Here is a 13351-nt window from a genome sequence, read left to right on the forward strand (position 1 = left end):
GAGTATCTCAGAGATTATCTAGAACTTTGAATTCTTCTTCTTGTAAGGTTTTGTTGTCAGTTTTGGAGTATTTGATTTGGTTCTACATTATGCTTGTAGATTAACACACAGATTTAGTAAGATTTGATAAGTTTGATCGGAAAAGCTAGGTGGGATTTGGATTTGGCTGCTAATTTGGTTCATCCTGATGTTGGTTAATTATGTGGAAAATGCTCATAATTGATATGCATTTTTGTCAGATGTTTGTTTGGGATATTCAAAGGCTTTGATTTGAAAGATTTTGGTTTAGTTGAGGATGAGGTTTTGTGTAACGGGCATGGTTCGGAATTGGACTTGCAAAGCAGTTGCTTGAGCATGTATCGAGCAATTCGATGGAGTTGTTGAGTAGGAACCAGAATTGTGAGTTTTTGAGATTTTGTGAGAGCAAGTATCAAGAGATCATTCACCCCAAAAGGGTCTGATCAAAACCATTTGTGGGGCTTGAAGAGAATTCCGATTGGGTAAAATAAATCCGGGGATTTGGGAACTCCATCATTGGGAAAAGAGAGTTGCTCTTGAAGCTGAAACTCCCCAAGCACATGATCGGACTTACCGTTTATGAAAAAGGGTAGAGAGGAATTCATCATGGAAGATGATGAAGAAGAAGAAGTCCTTGTTGGGACTCATCATCATACTCTTATCTTGGTTTCGAAGCTCAGAAGACAGTGAGGAAGTAGCCGGAGAAGAAAGTGTTTTGGCGAAGAATGAGGAGATGGATGCCTAGAGCAAATTTCTAGGTGCTCAGATTAGATTTGGACCAAAGAGTGGAGAAAAAAAAAACAAATAACAATATAGACTCAAATTACCCATTTACCCTTTATTATATGTCAGTTGACTCAGCTGTAACGTTGTTAATGGCTCCAGGTACTTATGTTGCATCGAGGTGTGAACATCATGTACCAATGTGACATTTTTTGAAATTGAGATACTAAAGTTACTAATGAAACGAATCAGATATGGTTTGCATTTTTTTTGGGGAAAATCGTCCGTACAGTATTTGACATTTTCCCCATTCTAAACTTCAGTACCTCACGTTTTGAAAATATCAGAACAGTAACTGAGGTTCTGACCCGGACCGAAGATTTGTACCTGGTGCCGTTAGCTCGGTTACAAAAACTGACAGCTGAAAGATATTTTCGTCTTTTCATATTTTAATCCATTATTTTTGTATCTAATTCATTTTTCTTTACTCTCTCTCTCTCACTCGTCCCCATTCAAACCCAGCAAATGCTCTCTAGTCAAAATATACTCCTTTAAAAAACTTTTCCTTCATTCTCTTTACATTGTTTATGGGCTTTGCAGGCACCTATTCTCTGCAACAATGGTACTTTTGCTCCAAGACCCAATTGAACCGGGGTGCTTTCCTTATAGCATCTTTTGTTTGAAGAAAAATAGAACAAATATTTGAACTTTACAAACTCATAAAGTTCTATTCTCATATGGGTTTTATATAAAATGGAGATAGGTCTTATTGGATTTCTAGGATACTGCTTGTATATCTCCTACATATGGAACTTATCTTCTACCTGCCTCATGTAAACCCATAAACAATATTTCAAAATCTAGAAGAACCCGTCCTTGCAATCTACATCATGTCTCCTCTTCTTCCTCCTCAATCTCTCATTGATGAGAGCCCTCTCCAGTTGCTCCAGCCTCTGCGACAACGACCCCAACAGCCGAGTTTGTTTTTCCTGTGAACTAGCTCCGTCACTAGACCCACCATCCTTTCATTCTCCTCCACCATCTTCTCTAATAGCTCTTCTTTCTTCTTGCTCTGCGTTGAATCAAAGTTGAACCCAACTTTAAACCTGACCAAGGAGTAAACTCAATGACTTGCTCAAGGACTTGGCTTTGTCTGGGTTTCGGGAAATCGAAGTGATCGACACGGAAATCTTCTCAGATTGTTTTTCCTTTAACCACTTTGGTGGTGTTTTGGGTTGAAATTTGCTACGGGTGTGGTTTGAATCACAAAGTTTGGGGACGGGGCCGTGTGGTTGTGGTGGTGGTGGTGGTGGCCGATGGATGATGGCTTGTCAATTGCTCCGCCGCCTCCTATCGAAGCCAGCCTCTTGAGAGACTCTGCTGGAGTGATGTTACGGTGATGGTGGCTAATGGATGATGGCTGATGGATGATTGCTCACCGACTCTGCTGGAGTGCTATTGTGCAGCTGCGCCGCCTTGAAATTGCTGGTGCTCGACCACGACTTGAGCCTTCCCGCCGCCGCTGCCTGAGCCCTTCCCACCTATGACCCTCTTGACACTTTCACTTTGGCCTAAAAATTGTTTTTTTTTTTTAGGGTTTTTGTCCATTTACACCATTTTTAGAGATTTTTTTCCCACTTACCCCACTAAGTTTTTTTAATTCCCTCTTACCCACAACACTCTAAAGAGGTCTTCCCTAATACCCCATTAAGATTTTTTTTTTGTTTTTATTATTTTTTTTAATACCATTTTACCCTCACCTTTGTTACTTAGAGAGAGAGAGAGAGAGAGAATGGAAGAGAGAGAAACCATAGGGGACTTCGCTGGAGTCCGGTCACCGGCCGCCGGATTCCGGCCAACTTCGCCGGATTCTGGTGAGCGGTCGCCGGAATCCGGTCACCGGCCGCCATATTCCGATCACCGGCTACCACCCACCGGAAAGTTTTTTTGCCCCCAATAGACGTCTATTGCCCCCCAATAGACGACTATCAACCATGTATTGCCCTCCAATAGACGTCTATTGCCCCCAATGGACGTCTATTGCCCCCAATAGACGTCTATTGGCCGCCAATAGATGACTATCAGCCATGTATTGCCCCCCAATAGACGACTATCAGCCGTGTTTTGCCCCCCAGTAGACGTCTATTGCCCCCCAATAGACATATATTGCCTCTCAATAGACGTCTCGATTACCGAAATGGGAACCAATCTTTTTAAAATTATACAAATAAAACTTTGATTAAAGAAAAAAAATGAGGAGATTACATTAATTCAAAACGTCTATTGCCCCCCAATAGACATATATTGCCCCCCCAATAGACGTTTCGGTCAACCATGTATTGCCCCCCAATAGACGTCTATTGCCCCCTAATAGAATTTTTGGTAGCAGGAATGAAAACTAATTTTTCTAAGATTAGACAAATAAAACTTTGATTAAAGAAAAAAAATGAGGTAATTACATCAATTCAAAACATATATTGCCCTCCAATAGACGTCTATTGCCCCCTAATAGAACTTTTGGTAGCCGGAATAAGAACTAATTTTTCTAAAATTAGACAAATAAAACTTTGATTAAAGAAAAAAAATGAGGTAATTACATCAATTCAAAACATATATTGTCCCCCAATAGACGTCTATTGCCCCCAATAGACATTCAAAATTTATTTTCTTTCCTTATGTCCCGTTACATTACTTGCATCTTTCTCTAACTCAAACTCCTCTAACTCTAAACCACCAGTATCATTAACCACTATCCCCACTACACCAACAACATCAAACTTCCCATACTCCGAATCATTTGAACTAGTAACATTACCTAACAATGTGACCACTAAAGCTGAACCAGTATCAGCAGGTGAAAAGTAAACATTTTTACCAAATGGAAGCTCAAAACACTGATTCACAACTATAATAACAATCGCCACACCGATTATCAACACCAGTCTCCGGATTTCAAAGTTGCATAGTCTCTGGGTTAGAGCAGCAACACCCATTTTTGTATGAACAATTCAAACAGCTGAAAAAAAAAATCAAGAATTTACATCATTATTCCTCATTACATCTCCTAAATCTTAACCCATTTGCCAGACAAGGAATTATATTTAGCCAAATAAGAAAATCAAATGAAGAACTACTAGAGAGAGTACCTTGAAATGGGTTTTGGGTGAGCCCAGAAGAGACCTCATTACGTTTCTTGTCGGTGTTTGGAGCTCCGACTCCAAAGTAGTTGCATCTGGTCGAGTTGGTCCAAAGTAGATCATTCAATCAATCACAGCCTTAGAGACGACGACGCCGGTGATGCCGAAGACGAAGTCGTTGCTGGAAAACAACGGGGAAGAAGGCCGACGGAGGGATTAGTGCGGGGAAGAAAGTTCAGATCGGACTCGGAGCTTTTGTAATTAAGATCCTCCTCCTCCTCTTCGTCGACGACGTCCTTGCATAGAGAGATGGATCCTCGTCGTCGGCGTCGACGCCTCCTTGCAGAGAGAGAGATGGATCCTCGGGTCTTCGTCAACGTCCTTGCAGAGAAAGAGATCGGTGATGAGACAGAGGGTCGTCGACGTCTTCCTTGCAGAGAGAGAGAGAGATCGATTGTCAACGGCGTGCTTGCAGAGAGAGAGTCGACGTCGTCCTTGCAGAGAGAGATTGATGAAGAGAGAGAGTCGGCGAGAGAGATAAGGGTGGCAACCTGTGATTTTTAATTTTTTGGAGCCTAAAATCGTCATTTAGCTATCAAGTGGGGTTAGTGGGAACAAAATTTTTTTGGTGGTGTAAGTGGGCTAATTTTAGTCTATTTTGGGGCTATGGGTCAAGGACCATTTTTTTTATTATATGAGAAAAAAAAAGGATTATTAAAAAAAAAGGTAAATTGGTCATTTAATGGTCAAAATATGCCAGCTGTCAGTTTTTGTAACAAAGTTAATGGCACCAGGTACTGTTCTTCGGTCGGGGTCTAGATCTCAGGTACCGTTCTAATATTTTCTGAATGTGAGGTACTAAAGTTTAGAATGAGAAAAAAGTTAGATACTGTATAGACGATTTTTTTTTTAAATTATATATATATATATATATATATAGATATAGAAGGATACGTACCTATATATGGTAACAAAATAGCAATTAAACAAGGACTTGGCTCTGAGCTCAAGTACTACCTACTTTAGCTCACTGTGTATGTAGGCATGTGCTCTAGCTCAGATTCGTCGACCGATGCTTTAGCTTATTCTAACAGCTGCTCATAATTACCGAATTACGTACTACTCGATCGAGCTAATTAACTGGACAACATTTCAGATCCAAAAAACATACAGTAAAAGTACTATTTCTCTGGATAAGAAACTTAAATTATGAAAAGGTACATGTCTCCTCGATACTGTTTGATATTTGTTATTGTTGGTTGCCTCTCAGAAAAGTAAGATAACAGAAACAAAAGTACATTTAATTTTCTGTTTATATGTTTCTATTAACGTTGTCTTTTCCTTTGGGTTTTTGTGGTATCATCTGATTCCTGGGGAATATGACAATTGCTCTAAGAACTATTCAGTGACAAATATTCGTCGTTTGTATCCCTCCATGTGAGATTTTCTGCTTCACAGAAACGAAATTGTCTAATTTCAGAAGTAATTAGAAAGAAATAATCCAACATTATTTTTCAGTTTTCACTGTTGATGACAGACCTCGTGAGGAATCTCAGTATACATTAATTGGCAAGCTGATATCTTTTTCTTGATCATTTTATACATCTGCGTCTTTATATATAGATCAATTCAAAAATCATTTAGTAATTCATTTATGTAGCAACTATATATAGCGTAGATTAACATGAATAACCGATTTGGATATGCGTAATCAAATGAATGTGAATGATCTCTAATCAGATCACTTTCGTAGAGTTGATAATTGGATGACTCTATAGATCAATTGTTTTGATTACAAAAGTGTGTTTATAATAGGAATTTGTTAATCAAAGGTGCATTTTCGTTCACCCTAAGTGAACCTAAGAAGTATCATGTTATTAATCTAATTAGCTAAATACATCGGATCTTTCCGCTTATATTTAGAAACTAAGACTTGACAAGGAACAAGCATATGGCATAATATTCCCAATTAATGAGACATATGCTCACTCTATTTATAATGTTTTCCTCTTCCATATCTTATTACACTCATTTAGTAATGTTCCGATATATGCAAAAATTAAATTCAATCGAAAATCATTGAGTCATTTTTTTTTTGATGACTGAAAATAAAATGATTACAAGGAAAAAACAAAACCACGTGAAACATCTCCTCCCAGCTGATCCAAATGAAACGCTGGGCACACAGAAATAGGTAAGCAGTAGAACCAAACATTCTGATTATGACAACCATAGGCTAAAGAAGCTAGATGATCAGCTACAAAGTATTGATAACGGTTTGACTTATACCAAACATATAGTATTGACTTATACCAAACATACAGTATTGATAACGGTTTGATTATCACAAATTGTGCATCGATTTCATAAAATAAATTCTCTAAACGAGGACCATCACTTACCTCGCATAAATTATGTATTATGTATGTACCAGTAGCATATTGGACAAGCCCAATTTGGATCCAGTTACCTCCGTCTTCTTGGACCGGCCCATCCAACATCCACAACTCCACGCGCCCGCGCCACGAATCAATGTGGCAATGCACGCGCCCCAAAAATCCCTAATGCTCTCTTTCCCGCCAATCTCTAACCCAATTCGGCGCCACAAATTCCACTTCACTCTATAAACCCACTTGAAGAAATCCCCAAACCCTAACTGCAAATCAGCCATGGATCCCAATTTCGAGGACCAGAGCAAGCTTCCGGAGCTTAAATTAGGTAAAGCCAGGAAAATCAAAAACCCTAGCTTTTCTGTTTTCCTCTTTTGATTTAATTACATACAATTTTGAATTCTCTCGTCTCTATTGTGTAGATGCCAAGCAATCTCAAGGGTTTTTGTCATTCTTCAAAACCCTCCCCCATGTAAGTTTTCCATTTCTGAAACCCTAGCTGTGTGTTTTGGGGTTTCTTATTCATTGCTTGTTTATATATTTCTTTGGATAATTTTGGGTAGTTAGTTTTGATTTTCACTTGTAAATTGAAAGTGATGGAAAGACTAGTGTAAATTGAATTTTTTTTGGTATCGGATGATAACCCAATAATGGTGTAGATAATGTGAATGTAAAGTGATTATATAGAATGTGTTGGAAGATGTTTGTTCTTATTATTGGGTTTTGTTATCTGTTGCAGGACACAAGAGCTATTCGATTGTTTGATCGTCGGGTCAGTTTCACTTCTTGGTTTCATTAACATCTCTGTATTCTTCTGTGGGGCGCTGTAATCCTTACTTTTCTATTGCTTCAGTTTGGTTGATTGTTTATTTGTTCACTTCTAAGGATTTCAAATAGGTTTATGGCTGTAATTGTTCAACATGACTATCATATTTCTCCTTCTGCTATCTTCTATCCTTCCCTTGTTTTACCAACTTGCATCTTATTTCCCCAACCCTATTCCACATGCGTGGTTGGAAAGGAAACACATACATTGCATATGTAGAGTTCAAACTTGCATATATCTGGCTGTATCTTATGATTGACAAATTGGCATCCTATCTTTTATCTGGTCAATTATGTCTAAACTTTAGCCATAGAAGTCTAATATCCTCTGCCACCTACCAAACAATCTGTACTTGTGATACATTCTGTCTATTAGTCTTTGCTAGTATTTGAGCATTTGTGATGATTTTTCTTGCCATTGTAGGTCTCTGTTATCTTTTTCTTCTTCTTTCTTTTCTTTCTGTTATTCTGTGAATACATCATTTGACATTCTTCCTGAAATATGTACTATTTCAGGACTACTATACTGCGCATGGTGAAAATGCTACTTTCATTGCAAAGACCTATTATCGTACCACCACCGCTCTGCGACAACTGGGTAGTGGATCTGATGGCCTATCCAGTGTGAGTGTTAGTAAGAACATGTTTGAAACAATTGCCCGTGATCTTCTACTGGAAAGAACAGACCATACTCTTGAGATTTATGAGGGTAGTGGCTCAAGTTGGAGACTTGTGAAAAGTGGAACGCCTGGAAATCTTGGAAGTTTTGAAGATGTATTATTTGCGAACAATGAGATGCAGGATACCCCCGTGGTTGTTGCACTATTACCTAACTTCCGTGAAAATGGTTGTACAGTGGGGTTAGGATATGTTGATCTAACTAAACGAGCACTTGGGTTAGCTGAATTTCTTGATGATAGCCACTTCACAAATTTGGAATCAGCTTTAGTTGCACTTGGTTGCAAGGAATGCCTTCTGCCTGTAGAGAGTGGGAAAACCGGTGAAATCAGAGCATTGCATGATGCATTGACTCGATGTGGTGTGATGTTAACTGAGAGAAAAAAGAGTGAATTTAAGATGAGGGATTTGGTTCAGGATCTCAGTCGGCTTGTCAAAGGAACTATTGAACCAGTTCGAGATTTAGTTTCTGGATTTGAGTTTGCACCTGGTGCATTGGGGGCATTGCTCTCTTATGCAGAACTACTTGCTGATGAGAGCAATTATGGAAACTATAACATCCAAAGATATAATCTTGATAACTATATGAGGTTGGATTCTGCTGCTATGAGGGCACTTAATATCCTGGAAAGCAAAACTGATGCAAACAAAAATTTCAGTTTGTTTGGTCTTCTGAATAGAACCTGTACTGCTGGAATGGGTAAACGATTACTGCACATGTGGCTAAAACAGCCTTTATTAGATGTACAGGAAATCAATTCCAGGTTAGATTTGGTACAAACATTTGTGGAGGATCCTGCGCTTCGCCAAGATCTGAGGCAGCATCTGAAACGAATCTCAGACATTGAACGACTGGTGCACAGTCTTGAGAAGAAAAGAGCTGGTTTGCAGCATGTTGTAAAACTTTATCAGGTAGAACTTTTTACAGATTTATTATTTTGTCAGATTCTCTGCATTGGTGTTGTTGGTTTAACCTGATAAGTGACTTCTTTTGCTTGACTAAGCAGCCAAAAGAGACCATCCAGCTAACTAATATTACTCCTTAGTTTTGGTTTCTTGTTTCCTTTTTATGCATGATGGGATCTTGCCTGTTTCAGTGGCAAAGTAATGATTGATAATCAAAAATATAGTTTCACTGGTCAAGGAATTTTTGTTTTTTGTTTGTTTGTTTAGAAGCCATGTATCGGTGCAAAATTTATACTTATTTATCTTATAGTTGAAAGCGTGTGTCTTTATTTGACTCATATTTTCTGAATGCAGTCATGTATAAGGCTTCCATACATCAAAAGCGCCCTAGAGCGGTATGATGGAGAGTTTTCCTCGCTGATCAAGGAAAAATATTCGGATCCCCTTGCATTATGGACTGATGATGGCCACTTAAATAAGTTTCTTGCTCTAGTGGAAGCTGCTGTTGACCTTGATCAACTGGAGAATGGAGAGTACATGATAGCGTCTAGTTATGATCCTGCTCTTTCTGCACTAAAGAATGAGCAAGAGTCGCTTGCTCAGCAGATACACAATTTGCATAAACAAACTGCTAAGGATCTTGATCTCTCTATAGATAAGGCCTTGAAGTTAGATAAAGGCACACAATTTGGACATGTTTTTAGAATCACAAAGAAGGAAGAGCCAAAAATAAGGAAAAAGCTCACAACACAATTCATTGTCCTGGAAACCCGAAAAGATGGAGTGAAATTCACTAATACTAAGCTTAAAAAGTTAGGGGATCAATATCAGAGAATACTTGAAGAGTATAAAAATTGTCAGAAAGAACTGGTGAACCGAGTTGTTCACACTGCATCCTCTTTCTCAGAGGTAGATATACTTCAATATTGTCATGCATAATTCTGTCTCTTGTTGTGTTTGATTGATGAATTCTTTATTTCCAGGTGTTTTGTAATGTAGCTGGCTTGCTTTCTGAATTGGATGTGTTACTTAGTTTTGCTGATTTGGCTTCTAGTTGTCCTACTCCTTATACTAGGCCACTCATCACTCCATCGGTAATCAATTAGTTTTTCAGTCTCTTATTTGTATCTTTTTCCCGTATCAGTTTGTATTTATTCATAAAATGATTATTGACTTATTGGCTATAATAGGATGTGGGGATATTATACTAGAAGGGAGTAGACATCCTTGTGTGGAGGCTCAGGACTGGGTTAATTTTATACCCAATGATTGTAAACTTGTGAGTGTTCATGATACCCAGGAATTGAATAATAATAATTATTGGTATTTCTTGTTGTTGGAGTGGCTCATCATATGTATATAATTTCTGCTAATCAGGTAAGAGGAAAGAGTTGGTTCCAAATCATTACAGGGCCTAATATGGGTGGAAAATCCACGTTTATCCGGCAGGTATGATTTTATTGGCTTGGTCAATGCTCCTTTTATTCCTTCCATCAGCTTAAACAACTTTCCATGTAAATATGACATTCTTTTTTGAAATACTACTCTTTTGTTGAGTACGATTTATAACTACTCTTACCATGCAAATATGCCTCTCATGTCACATCCATGCGCAATACCAAAGAAAGTTATTATTTGTTTCATGAAATCCTATTTAGTTTAATCACTATTAACAATTTTGCTGGATTTTGTTTGCACTGGCAGGTTGGTGTGATTATTCTAATGGCACAAGTTGGTTCTTTTGTTCCTTGTGAGAAGGCTACCATTTCTATTCGTGATTGCATTTTTGCTCGAGTGGGTGCTGGTGATTGCCAAGTGAGTGTTCCATGTCGTAGTCTGTTGAAGTTTGAACTTCTTTAAATAGAAGCTAGTTTTATAAACTGATTCCACATGAGTTGAATGTTATGCTATTTAACTGACATTTTAATAGAAAAGGGACTAAGAGGTAGAAGCAACAGTGCATTACTAAAAGTAAGGGACTGATTGCTTAGTTTGTTTCAATGTTTAAGCTACCTATTTTAACTTCTAATTCACAATAATGGTGGGTCGACATCAGAAGAAATGTAATTGCCCCTGTCTATCATCGCAAGTTATTTATCTACATGTCTGGTTCTAAAATACTTGGAACCAAAATTTAGATTTCTTGAACAACTTGGATGAAAACTAGTAAGCAGGACAGTTCTGCCAATTTTGTCTATCCTTGTCCTATGATGTAACCTGTGTTTACAACTATCATGAGAAATGTATCACACTGAAAATTCACCGAACTTTTATGGTACCAGAGCATTTAGCTTTCTCTTGTATATATAAACTGTTCAGATCAATGAGAAATATACACGGAAAAGTCACCAGACCTTTAAGAAAAATCTTTTTAAGTACGTGTAGGTTCTATCGAGTCCTTAAATCTGATCAACATGTCCAGGTTATGGCATGGTAATCAATACATTACTGGTTACCTCAGTTAAACTTATGTTAACCAAAAGTTAAACCTGTGTTGAATTGTTGTCTCGCATGTGTTTGTTTACTCAGTCTCATACATTATGTTGTACAACTGCTTTGGAAACGATCCGTGGTTGCCTTGTAAAGATAGCAGGAGTTTTTTTTTTTCTCGATATGGAAATTAATTCTGTGTATTCTTTGTTCTTCTAGCTACGTGGTGTTTCTACCTTTATGCAAGAAATGCTTGAGACTGCATCTATACTGAAAGGATCTACAGATAAGTCACTGATAATCATCGACGAGTTAGGCCGAGGGACATCAACTTATGATGGATTCGGTTGGTTTAAAACTTGAACTCTCTGGTGTATTGATGTTGTCATGTTTCCCTTTAATACCTCATTAAGAAAAGTGGGTCAGATGTATTGATTATTGCTTTCATACAACTCAATGGTAGTGGAGTTGAATATTCAGATAAGATAGCCTGTATTCTCCTTTTTGCTTCCTTTGATCGCTTATCACTAGTTTTAACATTAACAAAACTGCCATATTTCCGTTTGGGTTGTGTCAATGTAGGTTGTATTCAAGACATGTTTGTAAGCTAGAACTAAATGTCACATAATTGTTGACAATTTTGTCAAAATTGCGAAATAGTTTATGTTATTGACTTATTTCAATTTGGTAATGCATTACGTATATCATAAGGCTCGTACATGAATCAAGAACTAAAGGCAGAATAGCGAGAATGGACCAATGAGCATTGTTCAGAGAAGATTTATGACATAATTGATGTTTATTTTGTTTTGAATGTGATGAATTTTTTCTTGGAAATTGTCTTCCTGTTTTAGAGTAAGCATTTGTTGAAGAATATGATGATCTAGTTGTGCTTTTCTGGCGTTATCTATGTCTCATTTAGTTTAGTTACACTTAATAAAGGTTTGCACATACGTCTTATCAATATTATTTTGGTGGTCAGGTTTGGCTTGGGCCATTTGCGAGCACCTTGTTGAAGTGATTAATGCACCCACTTTGTTTGCAACTCACTTTCATGAATTGACCGCATTAGCTCAAGAAAATGCTGTTCATGAGCCTAATATGAAGCAAATTGTTGGTGTTGCGAACTATCATGTTAGTGCACATATTGACTCATCAAGCCGCAAGTTGACTATGCTGTACAAGGTAGATGAATTCTCTAGTCGTTTTTGAAGTTAATAATGATGAATCACGATTAATACATTTTTAAAGCAGATGTAACTTTGTTTGGGATTAAGTTCTATAATCTTTCTCCCATCTTCTCCTTCAATTTTATGCTAGGCACATGTATCTTGGTTAAACAATTTACTGAACCCACTCATTTTCTTGGTGTGATCATTCTTTCCAGGTTGAGCCAGGGGCATGTGATCAAAGTTTCGGTATCCAGGTTGCAGAATTTGCAAACTTTCCTGAAAGTGTTGTTGCCCTTGCTAGAGAAAAGGCTGCTGAATTGGAGGATTTCACTCCTACTGCCGTCATTCCAAATGATGCTAGAGAAGAGGTACTTCAAACATCATCCCGCTATCTGAATTCACATTTTGTTTGTTCAATTTTTTTATTTCAATCAATAATCTATACATGGTAGCCCAGAAAACAATTATGGTTGGTAGGCAAATAGCCAGTTTCAGTACTTTTTGGTCGGCATTTCTGAAAACCTATGATATCCTATATTTTTTCTAATAGAGAACCATTTCTGTCAAATGAATGTATAATTGATAATATATCATGAAGCACACAGCTAGGCTGGAATTCATCTGATTCAAAAACTATGATCTACAGGTTGGATCCAAGCGCAAGAGAGAGTATGATTCTGATGACATGTCTAGAGGAGCAGCTCGTGCACGCAAGTTTTTGAAGGAGTTCTCTGAAATGCCATTAGATACAATGGATGTACAGCAGGCTTTGCAAATAGTTAACAAGATGAAGGATGACTTGCAAACGGAGGCAGTAAACAGCCAATGGCTACAACAGTTTTTCTAGTTGGTCATCCTCAAGATGGAGGTGACTTGTATTTTGGGATTTATATAAAGCTCGTCTCTGTAAATGGGTTGTTTCTCATTGCCCCAACAATTTTGTGCCTCTATCAATGTCTCAAGTGCAAGTGCACCAGACGTGTGATCTGATGTTGGGGCAGTATCTCTCTTTTTAATGACCATTTTTTTACCTCCGACTTCTTAATGAAAGAATGTTTCTCAGAACTGTTAG

The 13351-nt window shown here is 37.9% G+C and overlaps 1 protein-coding gene across 1 annotated transcript; it reads left to right on the plus strand.

The window, feature by feature from the left end:
• Positions 1 to 6364: 6364 nt before the first annotated feature.
• Positions 6365 to 13344, plus strand: LOC112180984 (DNA mismatch repair protein MSH2). The gene is given in 13 exon segments (XM_024319573.2): positions 6365 to 6596; positions 6691 to 6740; positions 7008 to 7040; positions 7610 to 8683; positions 9032 to 9586; positions 9661 to 9790; positions 9868 to 9956; positions 10055 to 10126; positions 10382 to 10492; positions 11327 to 11453; positions 12090 to 12292; positions 12495 to 12647; positions 12926 to 13344. Coding segments are annotated over 13 exon segments (2847 nt in total). The 5' UTR covers positions 6365 to 6547; the 3' UTR covers positions 13127 to 13344.
• The last annotated feature ends 7 nt before the right edge of the window (positions 13345 to 13351 follow it).

The sequence above is a fragment of the Rosa chinensis genome, chromosome 7 (genome assembly GCF_002994745.2).
Source record: "Rosa chinensis cultivar Old Blush chromosome 7, RchiOBHm-V2, whole genome shotgun sequence".
NCBI lineage: Eukaryota > Viridiplantae > Streptophyta > Magnoliopsida > Rosales > Rosaceae > Rosa > Rosa chinensis.